Source organism: Urocitellus parryii, chromosome 8, assembly GCF_045843805.1.
Source record: "Urocitellus parryii isolate mUroPar1 chromosome 8, mUroPar1.hap1, whole genome shotgun sequence".
NCBI lineage: Eukaryota > Metazoa > Chordata > Mammalia > Rodentia > Sciuridae > Urocitellus > Urocitellus parryii.
The window spans coordinates 8,757,212-8,777,057 of record NC_135538.1 but is presented as its reverse complement, the minus strand read 5'-3'; the positions used below and the strand labels follow the sequence as shown (position 1 = coordinate 8,777,057).

Genomic DNA, 19,846 nt, shown 5'->3' with positions numbered 1-19,846 from the left:
TCTGTCAGAATCACCTTTTCTGCTATGGGAAACACCTCAGTGCTTAGAAGTGTGGTGGTATTACTTAGGCAGCAGCAGTTTATTTCCAAAGGGGGTTAACTCCTCCCAATTCCTTGCATCTGTAAGTCCTGTTTGAATGTGTTAACAGCTATTGCTTAGGTAGCTGACCCTTTCTTCTTAGGTGTCCAGGTTGGGCTTGTTCTGCATCAGGTTTCTATCGGGAACAGCCTCTGTATGCTTTGCTTGAACTCGGCTTAAATGAGTCCCCCAGCCCCTTAAACAAGGCTTGATTCTTCTCCATCTTTAGAGGAAAACAGAGGTTCTCTCATTTGGAGAATTTTGGCTTACTTTAATAAATATCAACTTGTAAAAGCCCAGACAGCTAAAGCTTTTATTCTTCTGCTGTCAACCCTAACCCTTAACCGTGAATGGGGCCCAGTTGTCCTATGCTTTTACGGCACTGTAACATGGACAGTTTAAATCTCATTGTTTGTTCCCAGATCCCTGCTTCCCATTCTCTCACCTCCCTGTAGCTTTACTTTTACAAGGTTTCAAAAACTACATTTCAAAAAATGCAAAAAAAAAAAAAAAAAAAGATAAATGTCTCAAAACTCAGACCTCTTAGTTCTTTTTGTTGTCCTGTTTAGCCTATCTTCGCATTTTCTTTATTTTCCTTTATTTAACTCTGGGGCCAGTGGTTTAATGTGGAGAGGTGTTCCCAAGGAGTTTACTGACAGTAGGTCTTTTTTTTTTTTTTTTTTCTTTTCCTTTTTTCTGTACTAGGGATTGAACCTAGGGACACTTGACCACTGAGGCACATCCTCAGCCCTTTTTATTTATTTTATTTTTTTTTAAACTTTAAGACAGGTTCTCACTAAGTTGCTTAGGGTGTTGTTAAATTGCCGAGGCTGGCTTTAAGCTTGTTATCCTCCTGCCTCAGCCTCCCGAGCTGCTGGGATTGCAGGTGTGCACCACCACACCTGGCAGTAGTTGGTCTTTTTAATTGCTGTCTGTCAGGGTATCAGTCTCTCTTTGATACAGAAAATAGCAGTCATTTCACCAGACTGACTGACTGACTTGCTTCCCAGAGACCATCCTCACTTCAGAAAGACAGGACCTTGCTGGGTACAGTGGTATACACCTGTAATCCCTGGGGAGGCTTAAGCAGGAGGAACACAAGTTCAAGGCCATTCTCAGTGACTTAGTGAGACTCTGTCCTGAAAAATAAAAAGGGCTGAGGCTATGGCTCTGTGTTAGAGTACCCCTGGGTTTAGTCCCTGGGGTCGGGGGTGTATTTTAGTCAGCTTTCCACTGCTAAAAGACCTGACCAAAACAATTGTAAAGGAGGAAAAGTTTGAGAGCTTACAGTTTCAGAAGTCTCAATCCATAGACAGCAGGCTCTGTCCCTTGGGGCTCAAGGTGAAGTGGAGCATCATGGCAAAGAGTGTGGCAGAGGGAAACAGCTCACATGGTGACGAGGAAGCAGAGAGAGACTCCTTGCTCCAGCTACAAAAGATATACCCATAGCCATGCTCCCAGTGAACCACTTGGGTTAATTCACTGATTAGGTTCAGGCTATAACCCAATCGTTTCTCTTCCAAAGTTTCTTCCATTGTCTCACATGTGAGCTTTTGGGGGACACCTCACATCGAAACCATAACAGGGTGGGAGGAAAAAGAAAGTCAGTATCTCTTCCTCTGATGGATATAATTTCTGGTGGCTTTCAGGGAAGGCTTTGGTCCCAGGGAGCTTCTCTTGGACCCTGACAGAATTATTAAGATATGAACCACACATCGACCAGTAAGGGTGGTGCCTTCAAATGATGCTTTTCTTTTCTTTTAATTTGTCTGTTTATTTATATTTTTTGTGGTGCTGAGGATTGAACCCAGTGCCTCACACATGCAAGGCAAACACTCTACCACTGAGCCACAACCTCAGCCACAAATGATGCTTTTCTTTGGGGTCACAGGTGGCACCTGGCTGTTAGACACCAGCATTATGTTCTTCAAAAGACATTGTGGAAAGATGGCTGGCAGCATAGTCTTCTCTGGTTTTCCTCTCCAGGGACAGTTAGACTTCAATAAAGCTGAAAACAATTGATATCAACAGTGCTATATTTGGCCTTTTGACTCCAAAGAAATAATCACCAAGATACATATCTTGTCAGTGTGGAATATTTCTTTGGTGTCCTTTCTTACTCTGTGTCTCCTCATCCTGCTCTTTCCACTTCTCCACACTGGTGCCTCCTTGGTATTTAGTAGGTGCACCCCCCAAGGCTCAAGGTGGTGGAAACTGCCTGCTAAGAGATTTTGAAGAGATGAAGGTGGGCTGCAGCTGGAAAGTGTCCTTTCTTGTTCTGGAAGGCATCTTTTCACCAGGTTGTCCAAAGGAAAACTCTGTATTTCTGTTTCAGAACTACTGCTCAAGCCTTTTAGGGCAAATGTGAACGGTGTATTAAGATAGTTGATAGACTCAATGAGGAGGTCACATGGATTACTTAATTTCTTTCATTTTTTTTGCTTTAGCTAAAGCCAGTTCAAATACGTTCGAATCCACTATCTACATATAATCAGCAACTGTGGCTGACATGTGTTGTTGAGTTGGATCATTCAGAAGGTATGCAACCTGCCATTTCAGGTACCAAATCTCATATTTAAGAGATTGGTGGGATTTTTAAAAACTTGGACGTGTGCTAAAAGATAGGTCTATAAGGGTAATAGGTATATAGGGATATTCATTATCATTCACAATCGGAACAAGTTGGAAGCCCCTTAAATGTGAAATGGAATGGTTGATGATCTGGTGTAGGTTTTGACACAGGCCACTTGGTCTTGGGCGAGTAGATTCCAGTGGACAGGCTGTCCTCTGCCTGGCAATACGAGGTTTCAAGGCGGCAGAGGGTAGCGTGGCCTCAGTGCGCTCTGGGGCTCTCATGTGTGCTTGGCTCAAGGCCACAGCAGAGCCCCGCAGGCACCTTTGTCAGTGGGTGGTACTGCCCAAGGTGGTCTGTGACACTGAACTTCTTTCTTTTGTAGAAACTTCTATTCAGACAAGCTTTTCCATGACTGTCAAAGTCAACGGTGTGGCCCAGGATGGAACCACCATGTACATTCACAACAAGGTTCACAATCGGACGAGGACCCTCACGTGTGCAGGGGTGAGTGTGTGGACGGCTCCACAGCCCCCAGCTGTCACAGACTTGCTTCTCCAGGGTAGAAGGCAGAGCCCAGAGACTTTGAAAAATTACTCTTAAGTAATAAAAAAAAGAAAAAAGAAAAAAAAGAAAGAAAATTGAAACGAAGGTCATGAAAGACTCGCCTAACCTCATGTGCTATGCTCCTAGAAACTCACGCCCGTGCACACCCAGGTGCACACACACATGCAGACACATGTAGTGAGCTTCGCTCCCTCACCCGCAGCCCACCCTGAGCACCCTCAATACTGTTCTGCTGTTCACGTAACTAACTGCCTGGTGTGCCCACAGGGGATGCGGATGGGCTGTGTCATTCTCCATCACAGGGCTGCAGATCACTTGTAGTTGGTGTAGAGTACCCTGATCCAGAGTGCCCAGGCCACACAGGCTGATGGGCTCCTTTTGGGGCACCTACTTCAGGGTGCGCTGTGCTACAGGGCAGGCCTCCTGAGGATCCAGGGAGGAGTGAGCCTGGCTTCTCATTTTGTTGGCACTGCATTCTGTGGAGCCTCTCCCTAAGATAGCAGGGAGGACGCCTCAGACTCCCCAGGTTACTGGCATCAGGAGGAACTTGGAGAGAACCCAAAGCGGCAGTTCATTGGCTTGAGGACTGGACGAGGAGGTTAGGAGCTGCCCAGTGTGTGGAGCGGTGTGTTGAGGCTTTCCCTACACACATCCTTAGGTCCTCAAGCAGGCTCACAGCTTAGGAACTTGTAGTAGAGCCCATTTTATACAAAAAGGTCAAAGCCATTGCCTGAGGTGACACAGATAGTAAATGCCAGAACCAGGATCTAAGCCTCTTTTGTCCTGAAGCTGGTGGCCTTAACCGAGATGCATCCTTCCTGGTTGGTTACAGTAAGAACCAGGAGCCTGTTTGTCCTTTCAGGGGGGCTGTTGGTGGCTAGCCACCTCCTCTTGCCCTTCTCTGTTGATGTTTAACAGAAGAGACTGAAAAGGGTCAGAACCTGGCCCGAGGGCCCTGGCTGTTGGAAAGGTAAGCTGGGTGACAGAGTGCAGCTCCCTGCTTTGCTGACCTCGGCAGCCACAGCTGCATCCCTCCAGGACAGGTAGTATCTAGAGAGGGCTCCAGAGGCAGCTGACCTCTGTTTTGCCTTCCTCCTCTGACCTGTGTGAGTGACCTGAGCCAGCTTCTGGAATGTACTGTCCACACCTGGAAGTGGGAGTTAGGCCTCCTGCCTGTCTTGGAGCGGCGAGATCAAGGTGAACAACACACGAGAGGTTGTGGGGTGTTTGTGCCAGTCTGAGGTGTCCACACTTCCCCGCCTTGCCTGGGTGCAGGAGGTGCTGAGTCACATTGCGTTAGAAAGGACCATTGTCCAGGCAGCCAGTCTTCTCCTTTCCCCAGGCAGGAATGAGGATTCTGCCTCCAGCACTGGCCTTGCAGACGGGAGACTGTGCCACAGCTGCTAGACTGCCTCTCCTCCTATTGTGACTGGTCACCTGCGGTTGCCTTAACTCAGGGGGTTTTGGTTTTAAAACCAAGACCAGTTGGTTACCCACTGAACCCCCGGCTTTGGGGAGAGCCAGGATGCTGAGGGCAGCGGTGCTATCCTACTGCTCCCACAACACACACCTACCAGTGCACCCTGTGGGTGACCCTCCAGTATCCCTCGTGTTTCTTCCCACTCCTGTTGGTGGCCCTGTCTCAGCTTACACTTGTCACCCATGGAAACATCTCTTCTGTTCCCTGTCAAGTCAGGTCTCCCCCTAACCCTACAAGAAGCATTGTCCTGATATAAGAAAACATAGCATTTTTATGGTGCAGGGATATTTACCCACTTCCTACCACTGAGCTACAGACCTTTTTATTTTGTTTTGAGAGAGGGTCTCACCAAGTTGCTGAGGTTGACTTTGAACTTGTGATTTCCTGCCTCAGCCTCTTGCGTTGCCGGGATTACAGGCGAGACCACCATGTTGTGCTGCCCTCTCATCTTTTGAAGACTTCTTATGTAAAACCTGGGTCTATTTTCTTACTCTGTCTTCAAACAGTAGAGGCTGAACAACTGTGGGCTGACTGCCCTGTTCAGAGCACAGCAATAGCAAGCGCCACCTGGAAGCCACAGAAGTTCTGGACAGTGGCTGTACTCTTGTGGCACAGGGAGAGCACATTTGCTCAGGTGGTAGAGTGGTGGTCAAGGGCAGGCTGGCCGTGTGGCTTGGCTGGGACAGAGCGGCAGAAGTCAGTGACTTGTGAATCTGGCTAGTGAGTATCGTACACCTCTGTGACCCAGAGTAAAGGCTCATCCTGCTTGCTGCTTCTGAAGGGACAGCAGAATAGAGGAGACCCTGTTTTTAATCCTGAAGGACAAGAGGACAGGGCTCTTGGCAAACCATTAAGTCTCCACAGAATCCACTTGCAGCTGTCCACACAGCCTTTGCTTTTGATGTGGGGTGGGATGGGGAAGGATGCTGAGCAGCGAATGACAGGCTAAAACAGGGGAGGGACAGATGTCACTGCTCTGTGTATGGTTACAGTGATTTCAAAAGTAGGCCAGGACCAGTGCATCTGCAAGTGTCCCATCTGTGGTGTCTTGGCTTGCAGTTCCCTGTGCCATGTTGCCTTTAGGGACATCAGGCTTGCGGCGTTGCTTGGTTAACATTTTTATGTAGGTGACATATTTTCAATCATGCAAAGTAGGACAGCTCCAATTAGTGTAGATCATATATTGTTTCCAAATATACCAATTGGCACATGCTTTCTAGGAACTAACTGTCTGGGCTGGCATCTGACTTCCTGGCTCTTAGAGAGCTCCGGGGAGATGTGTCTTGCTCATCTGTTGTTGAGTCATTACTTGTGGGTCAGTTGGTGGGTGAGTCCTCCTCACTTGCTTTAAAAACACAGATCTTCCATGTGTTTGCAGAAATGTGCAGAAATTATTGTGGCTCACCTCGGCTACTTAAATTACACTCAGTACACCGTGACTGTGGGGTTCGAGCACCTGAAGCAGCTCATCAAGGAGATGAACTTCACGGTAAGTACTCAGCCGACTGCCTGCTTCTTGGCTCCTTTGTTGAGTGAAACCCATCACAAGGTCTGAGAGGCTATTTTGAACAAGAAAACCACAATTTCTTAAGTACTTGGAATCAAGAACAGCTTAAAGAAATAGCACAGGAATTGCAAAGACCTTAGGTGCTCTGAGATTTAAAATAGAGTGTACTAGTGTTCCAGTTGGAAGGTTACTTTCCCTCTTGCAAAAACAGGACTCCCTGCTCAGCCCCTGTCAGTGGTCATCAGCCTGCTGGAAGGTCCAGTGAGGAGAGGGCACTGCACTTTACGCATATCCAGCTGAAACCCGCCTCCTGTTTCTTCAAAAAACCAGCAGAGCAACTAGGCCCCAGGGCTTCAGCTTGACAGAGGAACTGCATTCAGATCCTGGCTGCATCACCGACTAGTTCAGCTTTGTTGATGCTTCCTTTTATGAAAGGTAGCTACCTCCTAGTGTTACGAAAGTTAAATGACGCTGCCAATGGGTACATTTTCTTTTTGGCATTGAGATTGAACCCAGGGGTGCTTTACCACTGAGGCACATCCCCGCCAGCCCATTTTATTTTTTATTCTGAGATAGATTCTCGCTAAGTTGATGAGGCTGGCTTTGAATGTGATCCTCCTGCCTCAGCCTCTGGAGTTGCTGGGATTACAAGCATGTGCCACTGTACCCAGCTTATATTTTCTTTTTAAATCAGGGCTTTATTGAGATACAATTCACAGATCATAAAATTTACCCTCTTAAAGTGTGTGATTCAGTGGTTTTTAGTATGCACAGTCGTGCAACCAATGCCACCAATTCAGAGCATCCCCATCGCCTCTGTGAGAAACCTGTCAGCAATCATTCCTACTTCCCATCCTCGCAGCCTCTGGCAGCCACTAATCACTGATCTTCCTTCTGACTCTGGTTTGCCTGGCTGGGACTATCATGTGATGAGGATTGTTCAACATGGAGTCTTGCATGACTGGCTGTTCTCTTACCTGATGTTCTTGAGGTTCATCGGGGTTGATGAGGGTCTCAGCGCTCCATTCCATTGTTTGGTTTTGCTGAATAATATTTCATTATAAACCACATTTTGTTTGGGTTGTTTCCTAATATACAGATAATGCAGGATGGACACACGGACAAGGGATGATTTACACCCCAAGTGCAGCAAAGCAGGACAGTGGGAGATTTCACCACAATATTCAGAGTGGTGCACAGTTTAAAGCTTATGAAATTGTTTCTTTCTGGAGTTTTCCATTTAATATTTCTGGACTCTGATTGGCAGAGGGCAACTGAGACCATGGAAAGCAAAGCAGCAGATAAGGTGGGGTGTTGGGGGGACCGCTGTACTCACAAGACGGCACACCTTCTGTAGACAGTCGGTGGTCTTGACTGTGCTCACGCTCACCTGGGCTGTAGGCCTCTACACCATGCAGACCAGTTTTACTCATCTTCCTGCCTTTTTTTTTTTTTTTTGAGCTTTTGTGGTTCTCTGCACGTCACCCAGTGTTTCTTAGCACCCTGGGTCCTCACGGGCAGCTGGGCATTGTTTCCTCTAATTAAGCACCTTGCAGTGACACTCTGTAGTCAGCACTTCACATTTCCTCCTTTTCCTTCCTAAGCCATCACCTTTGATCAGGGGACGAGATGAGAACAGCAGCCCCAGTTCTTGGCCCTTCAGTCCTTTCCCTGGTGGTCACTGCCGCCTCCCATGTCTGCTGAGAGGCTTGGCAGCAGGCAGTGCCTAGTTAGGGACTGCCGGCTTCTTGGTCTGTACTTGGTAGTTCTCATCTTACCCCGACCTCTTCCGAGGGATCTAGCCTATTGCTTTAAAAGCCCTGGAAGCCGGCACTGGGAGCCTCAGGACCGGGTCCCCATTCCGGGAATTTTGCTTGGTGCTTCTCAGGTTGCTGGACCTGACCGAGGCTCCCTGACACTCACTCTGTGGGTTCCCATGGCTTTCCCATTCCAAGGACTCTGCTGGAGGGGCAGGCCAGCTCCTAGGGACAGTCTGGCTGATTGTTTTTCTCAAAGTTCGCCCATCCCCGTCTGCACAGGGCCTGGCTTTGTTTGCTGCACACAGTATGAGGAGTGTTGCCTGGGGGGCTGGTGACCAAGGCCACCGCCCGGAGACTGGTGACCTAGGCAAGACGTGGGCGCTTGTTCCCAGTGTACTTTCACGTGCCACAGGCAAGCCCAGTCTCTGGAGCACAAAGACGAGCTTTGTGACGACCCAGCAACCTTGATGCAAAAGCAAGTGTGTGGAACGCAGGGCTCAAGATTCGGAGTCCTGCAGCCCGAGGTTTTTCTGGGAATCCTAGGCTTTATTTCCTGTGTTGACTTTTTACTTTCAGAAATATCTGTTGGGGTTAGGATCATAACACCAAGCAACAAAACCCCACAGTGAATTGCATAGAATCAGCTCCCTACGGTGGGCCTGGAAACACCCACAGCTGCCTCTGCTCTTCCTGCGCCCACAGAAGCCCTCCGCCTCCCTTGCTTCCTCTGGCCCTGACCTGCCTGACCCATCTCAGGTGGCGGGCTGGCATCTGCATTGAGGGCCTGTTCTCTGGGCTTTGGCTTCCCTCTCAGGCCTGGGCACAGATGAATAGCAGGTCCAGCTGTTGGGTTGGACGCTGGAGGAGCACATGGTGATTCTCCTCAGCTGACAGGACCTGTAGAGGGAAGGCTGTGAGGAGGAGTGTCCCAGCAGGGGGACACATGGATAGGGCTCACTGGCCCGGGGCAGGGCTGGGCTCTGGGGTCTAGTTAGGAATGTGGCTGGTGACTGGGTTGAGGGGCTGCCTGTCTTCTGCTCCCCCTGCGGTTAGCAGGTGGCGCCTGCAGCCTCTGCTCACAGGGGGACAGGGACTGCACTCAGCTGACAACCACAGACTTTTCTGGTTTCAGATTCCTAAACATGCTTAGACTTTTCTAGAAAATCCTAACACTTTGCACCTTATAAAAATCTATTTCTTTTAATAGGAAGCGTGGCTTTTTATAATAGACTGACAAGGTTGGTTTTTGATATGAGATTTAAAATCCAAATGCCCTTATTATTAGAGAATTTATCTGTTATATTTATCATTTAAAACTATTTTATGTTCTTTATAATTAATCTTTTTACATCTCTGTTCTTAACATAAAAGTAAGAAGTACGAAGTTAAAATTTAGCAACGTGGGGCTGGGGCTCAGTGGCAGAGCACATGCCTCACACCTGTGAAGCACTGGGTTCGATCCTCAGCACCACATAAAAATAAATAAAGATATTGTGTTCATATATAACTAAAATTTTTTAAAAAAAATTTAGCAACATGTAGGAAAACAAAAGGCGAGAACACCTGTGTACCTGGAGTGACTTCTGGTGGAGGTGAGGGAGTTTCCTCCTAGGTGTGTTTTGTTTTTAAAGTTGCTTCCCCACTTTCTATCTCAGTGGAAGACTTATGACCCTGCGTTCTCCAAGCTGGAAATTTGGTTCCGTTTTGTCTTCGTGGTGCTCACCTTCATCGTGACGGTAAGTACCATCTCCTGGTGGGCTGGGGCCAGGTCCTGGCCGGGAAGGACGAGGCTACTTTGTGCAGTTATGATTCATCAGAGAGCAGGCTAGAGCTCCAAGACTTGCCATCTAGCAGCCGGCTTGATGCCACTAAAGGTTCCGAGTCTGCCAAGATGCTGACACAGCAAGAACGACGTGATGTGTTTAGTGGGGATTTCCGTACAGTTAACAGCCATTCAATCGCTGATGTCCAGGTAATGTTGTCACTGTGCAGTGACCATTGCCATCGAAGCTGCCCTATTTGCCTTCTCTGGTGCGGACACAGCACACTCTGGGGCTCTCGTGTGTGGAACATTGGGCTTTTCAGGAATAAGGTCATAGAGAACTGGTTTTAGAAGTGTGGGCTTTTGGCTTATTAGGATGCCAGGTGTTTGTCCCACAAATACCCTGTAACTTTGAGGGGACACACTGGCCCCTGGGAACACGGGGTGCCCTGGATAGGGATTGAGAAGCTTGAGGAAGAGGAAGCGACCTGCGTTTACTGACTGATGCTGACGTGGTGGGAGGGACAGTAGGATGTGTGTCACTCTTTACAGTGACAGCCCCTCCAGCTGCCACCTGAGGACAGTTGGTACTTTGCAGACTCTCTGTGATGAGCAGGATAGAGGGGACTGACCGGCATGTGAGAAGGGCTGGAGGCAGGCATGGGCCCGAGCATCGGCCAGGAGCTGGACTTAGGGTGCTTGTGCCAGGCCTGGGGCCTCGGGGACTCCCAGGGCTCCCCTGGAGAAGTTCCTAAGTACAGAGGGCCGCGGACATTTGTATCTGGTCAGAGACTCTCACTGTTGCTTGAGGCCTGCCTTGTGCCTGGACTTCTACTGCCATAGTCGGGCCCAGAGACTGGCACTTGAAGCCCTAAGTGTGCTCCATAAAAAGATGCCAGCCTGGGTGGAGGGAAATGGCCTCAAACCATGAAATATGGATTCCTTGAAAATCATTGGCCTATGTTAGATTACAGAAAATTCTTAAAAACTTCAGGCCTAGATGTCACAAGAGCATAATGTCTTAAAGCAGTTTATACTCCTCCTCTGACAAGGGGTTTGACTTTTCCTCGGGGAGCCCAGCACCCTCTCTGGAAGCAGACACCATCTGTACAAGTTTCCCTTCCTGGGTGTGTGGCCTCCTGGTAGGCTCCTCAGATGTCCCTGTGCCCCGGAGACTCCTGCCAGCTGCCATCTGGGAACGGGCCTGACAGAAGCGGCCTGTCCAGGTGGAGGGAGGGGCTGGTACCCTTTCCTTTGGCAGAGAATTGAATGCTGCTGTGTTCCTTCTCCCCTGCCTCTTTGAGAATGGCCTGTGGCCCCCCTGCAGCAGTGGTCATTGATGGCCTCCAGGACCTCAGTTTCAACTCAACCAGGGTGTCACCCAAAGATTCTGGCCTGGTGTCCAGGCCTCTGCAGGGGAGGTTGGCCTGGTGGGGAGGCTGGTGGGCAGATGGTCACGGGCCTCGCTTGGCTCGCAGTGCCTGTTTGCACATTCCCTGCGCAAGTTCTCCATGAGAGACTGGGGCATCGAGCAGAAGTGGATGTCTGTCCTCCTGCCGCTGCTGCTGCTCTACAACGGTAGGTGCCATTTTTATCTTGGAACTTGCCCTCACATTTAAAGGTGGCAGATGTCTTGGAGGTGGCCTGGTCCCAGAGTCCCCAGAAGCGCCTGTGGGGAGCCCCTGGAGGAACGTGTAGAAGCATGCTCTTGCCCCCAGACGCCGTGTTGCACAGGCTGTGGCAGATGCCTGGCTCTGCAGCCGACAGCGGCTGCTTCCCAGTTAAGACTTGGACGAGCTGCAGGCGCAGCAGTCCCAGAGCTCGGCTGAAGCTGCCCACATGGCTGGCTGTCTCTGTTGCTGCTCCAGAGAACATTTACTTCCTGAACTGCAGTGTTTGGAATTCCCGGGCCTGCAGGAGGAGCTGAAGCAGGCCAGATGGCTCTCTGTCGAGAGCACTGCCACCATCTGTTCCTGGCTTTTAGGTGTTTTGAAAACAAAATGGCCTTTGGTTCACTACCTTTCCTTTGGCCCTGACCAGGGAGAAAGTGGTATGGCCTGGCAGGGGTGAGTGCCCTGCAGGGTGTGGGCCACTCTGTGGCCTTTATCGTCTGTCTTTGGCCTTCCAGACCCGTTCTTCCCCCTCTCCTTCCTGGTGAACAGCTGGTTCCCCGGGATGCTGGACGACCTCTTCCAGTCTGTGTTCCTGTGTGCCTTGCTGCTCTTCTGGCTGTGTGTGTACCACGGAATACGAGTCCAGGTAAGCTTCAGAAAGGCCTGCCTTTCCTTCCAAACCCTGATGGCAGTCCTTCAGGTGCGTGGAGCTGTGGAATGCTCCCTCAGCCTTGTAGAGTCAGCAGCTTGCATGTCTGTGACCTCATGTGCTCTGTGAGGGTTAGTGCTTTGTTGGAATTATTCTATTTCTTACCTTCTTTTCTTTTTAGGGAGAAAGAAAGTGTCTAACTTTCTATTTGCCTAAGTTCTTCATTGTGGGACTCTTGTGGCTGGCTTCTGTTACACTAGGAATATGGCAAACGTGAGTAATTCTAGTCCATGTGGAACACGGTCCCGAGGAGCACTGGCAGAGGCCAGCAGACCTGGGTCTGGCTGTACTTTGTGGTCTCTTCAAAAAGGAATCCTCTCCCTGTGTCTCCCGGGTGGCCGTGTGACTGGGACTGAGGAATCAATTCTGCTCGAATGGCTTAATGAGACACAGAGACAAAGTCTGCTGTGGAGATGGAAATGAAAGCCTGAGCCAGTTAGATTTCTCCTTCAGAGAGACCAGGACCGGCTCTGCACTGTCCAGCAGATCTGTCGGCTCCCGCCTGGCTTGCACTTTTATGTTCCAGTCCTTACGCAAGCTCCGGGTTTCTCCTTGTTAGTGTCATTGTCCTACTGTAAATGGCACCAAGGCAGAAGCCTGTGTGAAGGCCTGATTCCCAGAGAGGACTGTCCTTGGAGGAGTTCCCTGCAGGGGTGTGGCTTTGTGGCCGGTGGGCCCCACTTTATGACTTCACCCCGTCTGCCCCACTTACCTGCCTCTGCTTCCCCATCAGTTCCCCTGCCGTTTTCATTTTGAAAAGAAATCTCATGGAAATTCACCTTTTTTTGCTTTCCTTGTGTTTTCACCTATTGTGTAATGCCCAGGTACGTCATCAAAAACAGCTCTAAACTGACAAGAGAAATGGCAGAGGGGTTTTGTAATAAAACATACTACGTGTCACCATACTGGAGAATGGGGACAGTTAGTAGTATTGAGTGATTTTTGAAGGTGAAATATACAATTTAGGATTCCTCATAAATTCAGGATAGCTTTTTATTAAAAATCCTTCATTGTTGGTAGCAAATAGTTTATGTTGATAAGTAAAAATAAAATGGCCAAATAAGAAATAAAAGAAGAGCTCATTAATAATCTATATGTTTAAACATCATTTTTAGAGTTAATGAATTACATGATCCAATGTACCAGTATCGAGTTGACACCGGAAATTTTCAGGTAAGAATTGTTAATGAAGAGTAAGGAAATTTTTTTAAAAAGTCGTGTATGAAATGACTGAATTTAATAACTTAACTCATACTGTTGACGAGATCTTGCTAACTGGCTATTTGGGAAGGATTATCTAAAGTTCAGAAGTAGAAAGTTTTGGGAAAGTGAATAATATAAAAAATAAGCTTTTAAAACTGCTTCAGGGACTAGGGCTGCGGCTCAGTGGCAGAGTGCTTGCCTAGCGTGCGTGAGGCACTGGGTTCGATCCTTAGCACCGCATACAAAAGTAAGCAAATAAAATAATGGCATGCTATCCATCTACAACTACCAAAAAAAATATATTAAAAATAAAAAAGCTAGCCGGGCATGGTGGCGCATGCCTGTAATCCCAGCAACTTGGGAGACTGAGGCAGAATTATCGTGAGTTCAAAGCCAGCCTCAGCAGATTAGCAAGGTACTTAGCAACTCAGCAAGACCCTGTCTCTAAGTAAAATAGAAGAAAGGGCTGGGGATGGATCTCAATGGTTAAGTGCCCTGGGTTCAATCCCAGGTACCAATAAATAAATAACTGCTTCAACTCCCAGTCTTTGGTTTCTGTTTGAAGTGCCAGGACACATGGAGGGTATGTAAAATTTTAGAATAATTAATAGAATATTTCTGCACGTGTTTCTACTCATGGAGGTTTTCATGAGTAGGTAAATGGTGTGGTCAGGGCGTGTCACAGGTGAGCATGAGGTTGCCTGTGTAGTACCCAGTCGCTGCCCTGAAGTTCTTCCCATGTGGGACAGGGGACCAGGAAGTGCTGAAGGCCACTTTCTAGAGTTCCCCATGGCAGAAATGAGAAGCGTGGCTCCGCACAGAGCTGCTGCTGCCTTGCCTGACCCACAGCATTTGCCGGGGTGGCCTTGCAGGGCTGCCTTTGTGAGGGGGTGAGATCAGTGCTGCCTTGTGGAAATGCCTTGGAGAAGGAGGCTGAAGAGTAGTGGGTGGCCATGTGTTGACCAGCTGCACTTGTTTGGAGACCATATGTGTCCTAGAAAATAGTGTAAATGTCCAATTCTCAACTGAAATCCAGTGGATGTGGTGCCTAGAGCACTTATGTGCCTGTAAATGGGAGGATTTCCGCAGGTTCCTGAATGGATGCCCCATGAGCAATGCCACAGTGCCACAGAGCTGGGAAGGAGAGGCATTTGGGGCTGGGGAAGAGGACTGCCATCCACATGGAGGGAGCACTGCGGCTGCACCTTGGGGATGAGGGCCCGGGTACAGGGAGATGCCCAGGGCACACTCAGTCCTGGGCTGGCTGGGGAAGGCAGTTGCCACTGTGTGAAGCCACAAGCCAGGCTCTCTGAAAGATCAGGGCCTCAGAGGAGGTTTTCTAGTTGTGGGGGATGGTCATGAAGGAACTTCAAAGAAGAAGCTGCTCTGACATGTCCCATAGGCAAAATATGGCAGATCCTGGTGACAGTATTGGAGAATGAAACTCCTGGATTCAGATAAAGTAGTATAGTGGTTTGTGCTGCCGTGGTTCTCCCATTTTTTACATCAGGGAGTAAGTAAGGGAGGTCCTCTTCCATTTCTTGTCTGTAAAGTGGGACAATAATGCAGTCCTCTCTTTAGACAAGAATGTAGAGCGCTGGGCCCAGCAGCGGCTCTCAGAAGGTACAGCTGAGGCCCCTGCCTGGTCCTTCCCTTCCCATCCAGATGGTGGGGAGAGCCACTGCGAGGGCGCATCTGTTCCTGAGACACACAGAGGTCAGAGATTGCTGGGCAGGGGATAGAGACAGCTGTCTAGGTACCTTCTATTCTGTAGCTGAGAAAGTAGAGGCCAGACCAGAGCCACACGGGTCCCTCTGGGCAAATCAGAACTGGGTCCCTGCCTACAGTCTAGGTCCCCAGGACATGGCCGAGAGAGGGGGATTCTGGCACAGGGAGGCAGGAAGGGATGGAAGTCCCCACCCAGGGCAGCCTATGACTTGGGGGAAAAGGGCTCAGTGCGGACCACCCTGGACCCTGGCCCTGGCCAGAGGCAGTGATCTTCCCTGCAGCCACCGGGCACAGCTGTCCACCCTCAGAGGGGAGAGCTTTCCCCTAGCAGAGCTTCGTGAGTGCGAGCCCTCCACCAGAGGCCTTGAAGAGCGTCCCATTTGGCCCCTCATTTCACAGATGGGAAAACCAAGGTCCAGAGCCTGGGACTTGCCCGAGGACCCTCAGAGTGCAGCCCTGGGTGGTGGTGGGCATGAACCTCCATCCTCATGCGCAGGGCAGGGCTGCCCCACGCAGGGTGAGGCCAGCAGTGGCCGCCATGGCTTACTGAACCTGCTCAGGCACCAGGCTCCACAGGGCAGCAAGTGTGTCGCTCTGGCTCCTCTGATGGTGAGGCTGGGGGTCCCTGTCTGTTCTCAGGGGTCCCTCCTCTCCTGCATCTGGAGTGGTCTCAGGGCTCCAGGTTCCTCCTGGGCAAGCTGGGCATTGTGGCCTGTGGGGTGCTGCTAGGAGGCAGCCCGGGCGTCCTCGCCAAGCGCCGTCTCCTGTGTTCCAGGGAATGAAGGTCTTCTTCATGGTGGTGGCAGCTGTGTACATCTCATACCTCCTGTTCCTGGTGGTGCGGGCGTGCTCGGAGCTCCGCCACATGCCTTACGTGGGTGAGCACCACTTCAGGGACCGCTCAGTCCCAGTGAGGGGCACACCTGAGGGAGCCTTGGGGCTGCAAGAGGCCCAGTGGGTGACTGGCCATTTGGGGTGGAAGCCAGCACTGGGAGAGCAATGGGGTGGGAAAAGGGCTTGTGGGAAAAGGGCTCAAAATTTGACAGATCCTGGTGACAGGTATTGGAGAATGAAACTCCCAGATTTAGATAAAGTAGGATAGTGGTTAGTGCTGCCGCAGTCTGGTCTGGTCCTATGGTGCCCCCTCAGCCGAGGTCAGGGTAAGTCACCTGATCGTGGGTCCTTCCCTAGCTGGTCCCCACCAGAGAGGTGTGGCGGGGGCTCACTGGAAGCCAGCTGGCCCTGCTAGCTCAGAGCTGCCTGGGCTGAAAGGCCCTGGTGGGGTGGGGGCTTCTGAGGGGTGGGGGCTTCTGAGGGGTGGCTCTCCTTTGTTACTGTTTTTGAGATCTGTGAGATAAACAGAATTTGCTAATGGGAGTATTTCTTTTCTTTTCAGATCTCAGGTTAAAGTTTTTGACAGCGTTGACCTTTGTAGTGCTTGTCATTAGGTAAGACTGTATTTTTTGAACATGGTCACACTGAACTGTACTCCTGTCTCAAGTGTCTGTCTCCCTCTGTGGAGCTCTTCAGGCTCTTTGTGGCCACATAAGTTTTGTTGTGAACGTCCATGGGAGGCAGCACATTAACCTCAGACACTCGCCCTACTTGCTCTGACACCTGCTGGGTGTGCAGCCTGCCATCACCTGTTGGAATTAGAGCCTGCCAGGTGACAAGAGGAACACTCCAGACCCCGGCACTTGTGGCACAGCGAGACAGAGCTCAAACACAGCAGATGTGGTAGAGCAGCACAGTGGGTCCCTCAGGGGCAGGAGCCAGGCAGGAGGAGCTCCTGTGCCAGGGAGAAAGGCCGTGCTTGGAGGAGGTCCCCTGCTCCTGGGCAGAAGTTGTTTCTTTGACTAAATTCCAGGTAGTCATTTGTTGTTTAGAGTTTTGTCTCTGTCCCCAAATCAAGACTCAGAGTGGGGAGAAATCTGGTTATCTGCATTTCTTTTTTGGTGGTTCGGATGTTGGCCTTTTTCTGGATGGGGGCCACACAGGGGCTCTATGGGGCTGGCCTTTGCCAGGTTTCTAAGCTGGCTCTGGGGATCCCAGGCTTGCTGAGGGGAACCAACTGGGAGTGCAGCTTGCCCTTCTAAGGGAACATCTGAGTTCACATGGAGAGAGTAGTGCAGGTGTGTTTTAAGTATTAACCCATTTGGCCTCTAACTCCTTACATTGTCATGGCATTTAAGTCCACAGAGGAAGACAGGTGATGACCAAGGGACTGAGTGGCCCAAGGGCCCATGCAAACAAGGCAGGTGAAGATGGCAGAGGCAGGTGGCTCCTCTAGGTGACAGGGGTAGGGATGGCTCTGAGAAGGTGGAGGGGGTGCCCTGACGTTGGGCAGCCTGAGGTGGGAATGAGCTTGGCAGGGGACAGCCCAGCAGCACTGCAGGAGGCTGTGGTGGTCAGGCAGCCTCTGGAGGTCGCAGTGGGCTCTGTAGGCTCCCAGAGGGGTCCAGGTTTTATTTTCAGTGATGAGAAACTTTCGAGGGGTTTGAGCTGGGAATCGGAGGGACTGTTTTTATTAAACAGGGTGGCTGTGAGCAGGGAGGTAGGTGGGGGAGGTGGGTAGATCAGAGGCTGCCAGGGGAGCCTGACGCCTGACTTAGCTTATTCTACCCCCACAGCTGGCCAGAGGTCAAGCCTTCCTAGATCTAAGACGAAAACAAGAAGTGGGTGATTGTGTGTGTGTGTGTGTAGAAATTTCCATGCTGGAATAGTAGTGTGTGTGTGTGTGTGTGTGTGTGTGCACGCGCACAGGCATGTGTGCAGAAGTTTCTATGCTGGAATAGTAGAGTGTGTGTGTGTGTGTGTGTGTGTGTGTGTGTGTGTGTGTGTGTGTAGAAGTTTCCGTGCTGGAATAGTGCTGCGTATCAGTGGTGAGCACAGAGTTGGATGAAGCTAGTGCCACCTCTGTATTTCACATAATGTCTCTGCCCCTCTTTTTCAGCATCATCATCCTTTATTTAAGGTTTGGAGCACAAGTGTTGCAAGACAACTTTGTAGCAGAACTGTCAACTCACTACCAGAATTATATCCTTTTACCTACAGCAAGGTGCCAGAATGCCCTCTGAGCATTTGTCCAGCTCTGGCCTCTCTGGAGGAGACGCTGCACTCCTGACTTATTCTCAGGAGGCCTTGTGACCTCCTGTGTGCAGTTCATGCTAAGTGGGCAGCTCTCACTCTTTGTTTTGGTTTGTGTCAGTCCTGGGAAGGTTGACTTGGTCACTCACCCTCTGCAGGCAGAAAGCTCAGACAAGGTAGGACTAAGCCAATACCCGGGGTTAGTCACCATGTGGCAGAGCCTGGTCTGAACCCAGTGCTCCGGAACTGTCCTCTGTACTGCGCGACCTTCCCTCCGCAGCTGAGGGACCCGCAGCCTTGGCTCCGAACCTGAGGTCAGTCTGGATCCGCCACCTTCCCCGCAGCAGAGGGCCCGGGAGGGACTCTAGGGCTGCTGGAGCTTCCTCTCTCCCAGATGTCATTTCTACAGGGTGTGACAATGTGGCAGGTTGGGCCTGTGGATGTAGGAAGGGCTTATAAAATACTCGGACCTCCTTGTATTCTCTTGTATCCAAGGCCAGTTTCCCTGTCTTCGTTAATGTGGATAATAGGTCTGTGTGTGTGTGTGTGTGCGCACGCGCGCTTTGTCCCCAGCAGTATGGGGACACTTAGGGAATCAGTGGGTTTTTGTCCAGGGACCTCTTTGTCCTTAGAATTAATAATGCATGGCTTTTCAAGTTTTTGACTGAATTCCACACTAAGTTTTTATCAGAGTCTCCAAGGGGCCTGTAGTCCAGAGACAGTTCAGAATGGCCGCTTTGGATTCTGCTTCAGCTCTGCACCTCATGGTTGTGTCTGGAGACCTTGATTCACTTCCTCCACTTTGCATACATATAACTCAATCCCTCCACTCCTTAGTGCAGTGAGAGAACTGCCACCAGATGTGGTCTTGGTGGGCCAGTCCCAGTGATAGGAGAGGTCATGGCTCACCTGTTGTTTCCTAACCTGTGTGAAGTCCTGACATCTGGATTGTGGATTCCCAGGCTGGCTGGTGGTCAGCACTAGAGAGGTTTGGTGTATGGCAGGGGGCAGACTGAAGGCAAAGACGCCAGGCGAGGTGTCCTCACAGATTGTTTCTCCCTTGACGAGCACCACCAGCTGAGTTCTTATCTTTCTATGGCTTGTTGAACTTTTATCTCTACACTCTGGCCTTTGTGTATTCTCCATCAAAGAATGCTCTGTATGGTAAGTCACCCTGGGGTCTGGGTCACAGGCACATAACTGAAACAGAAATGTCCATTGGTGGGCTGGGGATGTGGCTCAAGTGGTAGCGCGCTCGCCTGGCATGTGTGCGGCCCGGGTTCAATCCTCGGCACCACATACAGACAAAGATATTGTGTCCGCCAGAAACTGAAGGATAAATATTAAGAAAAAAATTCTCTCTCTCTCCCTCTCTCTAAAAAAAATAAAATAAAATAAAAAATAAAAAAGTGTCCATTGGTTCATGGGCATTTCACTGAAGATTCATGGTGCCCTCTCTTTGGTCAGAGAGAGACAGGCAATTTAAATGGGGAGGCTGAAGTTTTGCCAGAGCGCAGCATATGTTGAGCCTGTGTCCGTCAGCCATTTGAAATAGTCAGTTGAAGACTCGTGTCGTGACTGTTCAAAGCCAAGCAAAAACCTACAAAACCAAAACGTGCCAAAAGCAAAACAAAGCAGCCTCACCCAGGGAACGAGCTGGGCTGGAGCTGCTGGGATGGACGCCTGTGTTGTGCTGTGCTCAAGGTCGCAGCACCTTGTGGACAGCGTCTCCTTTGAGCTTCTTGGTGACCTTAGGACAAAGGAAGAGAGGGAGCTTGCT

General features: G+C 50.1%; 1 protein-coding gene across 1 annotated transcript in view; it reads left to right on the top strand.

The window, feature by feature from the left end:
- Tmem181 (transmembrane protein 181) overlaps positions 1–19,846 on the top strand; it is a 39,960-nt gene that overhangs the window by 15,365 nt on the left and 4,749 nt on the right. The window contains exons 4-15 of the mRNA XM_026393833.2: positions 2,526–2,616; positions 3,036–3,157; positions 6,076–6,186; positions 9,620–9,700; positions 11,205–11,304; positions 11,855–11,985; positions 12,170–12,261; positions 13,164–13,221; positions 15,755–15,857; positions 16,376–16,427; positions 17,933–18,015; positions 19,141–19,230. Coding sequence (XP_026249618.2) covers positions 2,526–2,616; positions 3,036–3,157; positions 6,076–6,186; positions 9,620–9,700; positions 11,205–11,304; positions 11,855–11,985; positions 12,170–12,261; positions 13,164–13,221; positions 15,755–15,857; positions 16,376–16,427; positions 17,933–18,015; positions 19,141–19,230 — 1,114 coding nt within the window. The remainder of the gene's footprint in view (positions 1–2,525; positions 2,617–3,035; positions 3,158–6,075; positions 6,187–9,619; positions 9,701–11,204; positions 11,305–11,854; positions 11,986–12,169; positions 12,262–13,163; positions 13,222–15,754; positions 15,858–16,375; positions 16,428–17,932; positions 18,016–19,140; positions 19,231–19,846) is intronic.